A 6000-nucleotide genomic window follows, 5' to 3' on the forward strand; every position below is an offset into this window, starting at 1 on the left:
TAGTTCTTGGAATCAAGAAAAAAACGAAATCATTTTTTTTATATAATAATGTATAAAATTGTTTGTATGCATATATCTTATTATGTTGTAATTGGTTGTACAATATTGTATATGAATATTTTGTATATTATTTCATACCGGATTGAGTTTTGTAATAAAGATTAGTAATGTAAGTTTTGAGCTATCTTTTTACAATGTAAGTTACTTTCGAAATTTCATTACTTTAAGGATATAATATATAAACGTATCATTTTACTTGATTTCAACTAATATCTAGGTCTTCTAATTTTGAATGTGTACGTACAAGTCCACACTTAAACTTGGATAAAGTTGAACAAATAAATATACATATCCTACATAACAATTTGTGTGATATACACTTGAAATGATTTATATTATGCCAGGTGAGATACACACTATGCTATTTAGGATGTGCGTTAATTTTTTTCAAACTTTAAATAAATTTAAATATATTTTTATATTTATTATAGTTATTTTAATGACCGAGTGAAGCGACAAATATATCATTAAAATATAGATGAGGATTGTGGAAAGCGCGTTAAGTGGACACACTGGTAGATGAAAAGCTAGACGACATTCAAAGTCGTTATTCAAACTTCAACTCCTCCATTTTTTTTAAAAATTTTTTCTACGGACAAACCTCATAAACCAACACCCAAATCACCCTCTTTATTGGTGTATAGTACATAGTATTTTTTTTCACTTATTTTTTCCTTAACTTTGTCTCTCCTCCCTTTTCTTTTCTCCATTTCCCCAATACAAATTGAAGTATTTTTGTGTTAAAGTTAGAAAAAGATTGGATTTTTTTCCTGTTTTATTCATCTTTCTGAGTTCTAATCCATATTTTGTTTCTGGGTTCTTGGGGTTTTTTCATTTTGTTGTATTAACTTGAAGGGAAGTTAAAAAAAAAAGGGAGGATTTTTGGAGTATTAGTGATGGTGACAAAGTTTCATTTTTTCAATTTGTTGTTCCTGTTCTTGTTTTCATCTGGTTGTGCGGTGGCATCTGGAGGATTTTACAGTTTTAGAAATATGAATTCGAGTGTTTCTGGGATTGTATTACCTGAGCATCCAAGCTTCAATGGTGTTTCTTCTTCTGCAAACTCAGATTGCAACTATGGGGTTTCTGAGAAATCAACAACTCATTCAATAGCTCAAGAACTAGATGGGTCTGAAGATGTCTCAGATGTTTCTAACCAGCAAAAAGAGGAATCTGTCAAGTTTCATTTAAGGCACAGATCAGAAAAAATTGAGGCTGAAGACTCAGTTTTTAGGGATTTGAGTAGGATTCAGACATTGCATACAAGGATTGTTGAGAAGAAAAATCAGAATACTAATTCAAGACTTGCTAAAAGTAGTGAAAAACATGAGATTGCTTCTGCTCATGCTCCGGTAGCCGCCGCCTCGCCGCCACTGGAATCTCTGTCTTATGAGCTATCTGGGAAGCTCATGGCAACTTTGGAGTCAGGGGTGAGTCTTGGTTCAGGAGAGTATTTCATGGATGTATTTGTGGGTACACCTCCTAAGCATTTTTCTTTGATTCTTGATACTGGTAGTGATCTTAATTGGCTTCAATGTGTTCCTTGTTATGATTGTTTTGAACAAAATGGCCCCCATTATGATCCTAAAGACTCTACTTCTTTTAGAAATATAAGTTGTCATGAACCTAGGTGTCAATTTGTTACATCCCCTGATCCTCCACAGCCTTGTAAGTCTGTGAATCAGACTTGCCCTTATTACTATTGGTATGGTGATAGCTCCAATACGACTGGCGATTTCGCTCTAGAAACGTTTACTGTTAACCTCACGACCCCGAGTGGGAGTGAGTTTAGGAAGGTGGAAGATGTGATGTTTGGTTGTGGTCATTGGAATAGAGGGTTGTTTCATGGTGCTGCTGGTTTGTTAGGACTTGGGAGAGGGCCACTTTCCTTTGCCTCTCAGCTTCAATCTTTGTATGGTCATTCTTTTTCGTACTGCCTTGTGGATAGGAATAGCAATTCTAGTGTAAGCAGCAAATTGATTTTTGGTGAAGATAAGGATCTTTTGAAGCATCCACAATTGAACTTTACTTCATTGGTTGGTGGCAAAGATAACCCTGCAGAGACTTTCTACTATGTGCAGATAAAATCTGTCATAGTTGGAGGAGAGGTACTGAATATACCGAAGGAGACGTGGAATTTGTCTCCAGAAGGTGTTGGTGGTACAATCATTGATTCAGGAACCACATTGAGTTACTTTGCTGAACCAGCCTATGAGATTGTAAAAGAGGCATTTGTCAAGAAGGTCAAGAGCTATCCCATTGTACAACACTTCCCTATTTTGAATCCATGTTACAATGTGTCCGGAGTGAAGAACGTTGAATTTCCCTCGTTTGGAATTGTGTTTGGTGATGGAGCTGTATGGAATTTTCCAGTAGAGAACTACTTCATCAAACTTGAACCCGATATCATTTGTTTGGCAATTCTTGGGACTCCTCGGTCTGCTTTGTCGATAATTGGAAACTATCAACAGCAGAATTTTCATATCTTATATGACACCAAGAGGTCCAGACTGGGATATGCACCAACAAGATGTGCTGATGTTTGATTTTTTTGTCTAGAATTCTTGGGGTGGAAGGTGGGAAAATTGTACACATAGTGGATGGAAAAATAGTGTTCATTCTTTCTTGAACATAAAAATACATTGTAGATTAAACTGTACTTCCCCTTAAATTTTTTAACTGTAGATGATTTTATGTTGCTTGGCAACTATGTAACAGAACTATTATTGAAGATTTATTCACATTTTGAAAGTTGAATCCTTGCATTTATAGTTCAATTTATACTTTGAATCTGGTTGTATGAAGTGCTTATCTGATTCCTAATGGTACTAGTACTACAGTATAAAAAAATCATAGCATCAGCTAATTCATTCCATTCTCTATAGACCTATTGATCCAATCTGCCACGAGACCACGACTGTTTTGCCAAGAACTTCATAACAATAGGCATGAATCGCGTTGTTATAAATGTGTATCAAAAGGAGCAGTTTTTGTTTCTCTATTCCACCATAACCAGCATCCCCGTTGTGTATGAAGTCACTAAGAGTACCTGCAGTCTCTGTAGCAGCTGAACAACCCAAAAGAACATGTTCCAACATCTCCATTGCTGTATTTGCACCCAGAGGCAATGGCAAAAACCTATAGTCCTTGAAACTTCATTGATGAGAAGTCGAAATTCTCCATAATTTAGCTGTTAAGACTTTAGGCCTTATTATATATTGAAGGACCACCATACTTATTTGCTTGTATTCTTTTAGACTCTCTTTCCAATTACATAAAAACTTGTTTTTATGACGATAGACAATAGTGTCCAGCCAGGTTGCTCACTTTAAGTACTAATCTATCGAGCAGCTTACTATAGCTCACGAGCACAGATGTCGAGTAAACCTGTACACTGAAGTTGAAATAGATGGCTCAGTAAGAACTCTAGAGTATAAAGTGTTCTACTGTTCCAGCTGCTTGTGTATGAGCCATAATGGAATACATTGATGAAGTATTGTTAATAGTAGGCATACTTATCCAAAGTTGAGAGCAGTAGTTTTACAAGAATAAAGTGCAAAAGGCAAAACAAGTGTGTAGAAAGCAGAAATGTGAACTACAAATGGTCAAAATTGATCACTTGTGCAGGATTTCCAGCTTGTCAACCTACATTAAAGTGCTTAATCCTAAACTCTTATATTCAATCTTCTTAGCCAAATAGAATGAACAATCATGTGAAAAAGATCAAATCTTTTTGAAGGTCCATTCATCACAAAATGCCTTTGAACTTGTTTCACTCTCCTCTGCATTCTCAAATACTGAGTCTGAGAAATACTCATCAGTATCTTCTTGATGTTCGGTATGTCTTCCACAGCCACCTTCACAGAAAAAGCATTCCAGTTCAAGACATCACTAAATGGTGGCACATAACCATCTGAAATCAACACAGGAACACACTCCGCGTAAATTGCTTCAACAACTCTTGGGCTTGCAACCTCATAGCCACTCGGGCACAGGCAAAACTTACTGTTCTTCAACATAGATTCATAAGATTCTCCTGATGGTAGTTCTTCGTAAACTAAAACATCTTGGTCTTTTCCTTTCCATTGTTGCATCAAGTTGTTCCTTATGGCACCATGTAAACCACCAGCAAAGAAAGCAAGAATTGATCGTCTTGATGGAGATGGACCTCCAATGATTCCTATTGTATCATCCGTCTTGAGATTAATTTCAGGTAATGACACATCTTTCTGAGGATTAAATCCTTCTGTAGTATTCGCATTGCATAGAACTCTTATTGAATTGTTGAAGAGATGTGGCACGTATGAAGTCGTGTGTGGTCCCTAAAAAAAGACATTTTTGATCTCAATGGTAGATATCACATAAGAAGGATTTAACTTATACATACTAAAGAATGTTTACTCGCGTATTCTAAACAGTTTCCTGTAGTTCAACTCGATTACAATTTGCTTACCCAATCATGGCAGGAGAGCATGAAGTGATCAGCACCAAGACTTGTATTCCAGAAGGAATGTCTTGAAGAAATGACATGAATATAATCAGCAACTGTTCTACCAATGACATGTCTGCTGTCAGGGCCACCAGAGACATATAAGTATCTAACCATTACAACCACACTAAATGGGAGGAAATAAACTAAGGCCTCATCTGGATTTTTTGTTCTGTACATATTTCCCTTTTCCATTTCATAAATGAACCTTCCTTCTGTTGAATATATACTCCTACATGGACCATTATGGAATATTGGAAGTTCACCTTCCTCATACACATATATCTTGAACTTCTTTTCCATTTCAAGATAGCTCCTAGTAGTACAAACATTAAGTATGTCAATGTAAAATCAACGCGAATACTACTACTATACATACACATAGTAGAACTATTACCTGTGAAAGGCATTTGTGTTCCGATAAATAGGACCTTGAGGAACATAATCAGGATCTTCATGATTCGATATCATGCTTCCATTTCTAGCAGCTTCTCTTATTGATGACCTTGCTTTTGCTAAAATGGCCTCAACCCTTTCCAACCTGTTATACCTTTTAACTATTCCAGTCGTTTCATTGCGATGCTTTTCTCCTTCATTCATTTCATCCTTCCAAATATCTTCAACTCCTTCCTAATAAGGTAGCAAAACAAAGGACAAATCAACATTATTAGATAAGTAACCTCATAATATATATTGAGAACAGACAAAATAATAACAAGAACAAGTGAAATATATATACTCCGGGTCGATTAGAAAATGAGTCTTTTGCTGAGTTGTTGAAAGTAACTAGGCCAACTACTTGCAAATGCTGATCTTTCTCTTCATAACTTGTCAAAGATCTTAATAATCCAACTGATCTCCATGTCCAAGAAGAAGAACTAAATGATAGTACATAAGAACTCTGAGGGCCTAATGTACAAACAAGGACTAAAACAAGAACCAAAGGGATGAAAATCAAGAAAGCCAAAGTATAAGAAAAAGAGGACAAACATGAAGGCAATTGGAGTTTCTTGGGACACCACATCCTATCACTATAGTATGATTCAAAAATTTTAGAGGAAAATAAGCCAAGTACTTAGGTATTGATTTGTTGGTCAGTGATTGTTGCTGCATTTTTTTTTTCACCATAGTGTTGGGAATAGAAAGTCATATGGGAAATTGCAAGTCTTGCTAAGCTTCCTTAAACGTCAAGATTCATAGTTGTATTGGCTTTTGTGTCTTGAATCTTGATCCATTGAGTACTTTATTGTTTTCAAAGTATTTCTCCGTCTAATAATAGTTGTTCACTATATTATGTTGAATAGTTCAACAATATTTGTTCATTTAATGAAATCAATATATGATTTTACTTTTAGTTACTAAGATATCTTCATTACATTTTTCAAGACATCATATTTATCATAGGAAAAATCTTTTTGGCCAGAAGATATTTTACCTTTTGAAACATTTTT

At 35.4% G+C, this 6000-nt stretch overlaps 2 protein-coding genes across 2 annotated transcripts; one reads left to right on the top strand and one right to left on the bottom strand.

Annotated features, from left to right (window-relative positions):
* Positions 1-553: 553 nt before the first annotated feature.
* LOC101244095 (aspartyl protease family protein 2) lies at positions 554-2817 on the top strand. The gene has a single exon (XM_004243557.4). The coding sequence runs from the start codon at positions 957-959 to the stop codon at positions 2604-2606; it is 1650 nt and encodes a 549-aa protein (XP_004243605.1). The 5' UTR covers positions 554-956; the 3' UTR covers positions 2607-2817.
* Positions 2818-3554: 737 nt separating this feature from the next.
* LOC101267139 (probable glycosyltransferase At5g03795) lies at positions 3555-5765 on the bottom strand. The gene is made up of 4 exons (XM_004243834.4): positions 5289-5765; positions 4947-5179; positions 4514-4865; positions 3555-4382 (listed from the first exon to the last, which is right to left on the bottom strand). Exons 1-4 carry the CDS (start codon positions 5571-5573, stop codon positions 3726-3728), a joined length of 1527 nt encoding a protein of 508 aa, XP_004243882.1. The 5' UTR covers positions 5574-5765; the 3' UTR covers positions 3555-3725.
* Between the last annotated feature and the right edge of the window lie 235 nt (positions 5766-6000).

This window comes from Solanum lycopersicum, chromosome 7, assembly GCF_036512215.1.
Source record: "Solanum lycopersicum chromosome 7, SLM_r2.1".
NCBI lineage: Eukaryota > Viridiplantae > Streptophyta > Magnoliopsida > Solanales > Solanaceae > Solanum > Solanum lycopersicum.

Excerpts from the sequence above, each read along its gene's own strand:
- LOC101267139 (XM_004243834.4), bottom strand. The coding sequence starts at position 5,573 with ATGTGGTGTCCCAAGAAACTCCAATTGCCTTCATGTTTGTCCTCTTTT. Across the intron at positions 5,180-5,288 it reads CATTTTCTAATCGACCCGGA|GAAGGAGTTGAAGATATTTG; the intron begins GTATATATATTT and ends CTACCTTATTAG. Across the intron at positions 4,866-4,946 it reads AACACAAATGCCTTTCACAG|GAGCTATCTTGAAATGGAAA; the intron begins GTAATAGTTCTA and ends TTGTACTACTAG.
- LOC101244095 (XM_004243557.4), top strand. The coding sequence starts at position 957 with ATGGTGACAAAGTTTCATTTTTTCAATTTGTTGTTCCTGTTCTTGTTT.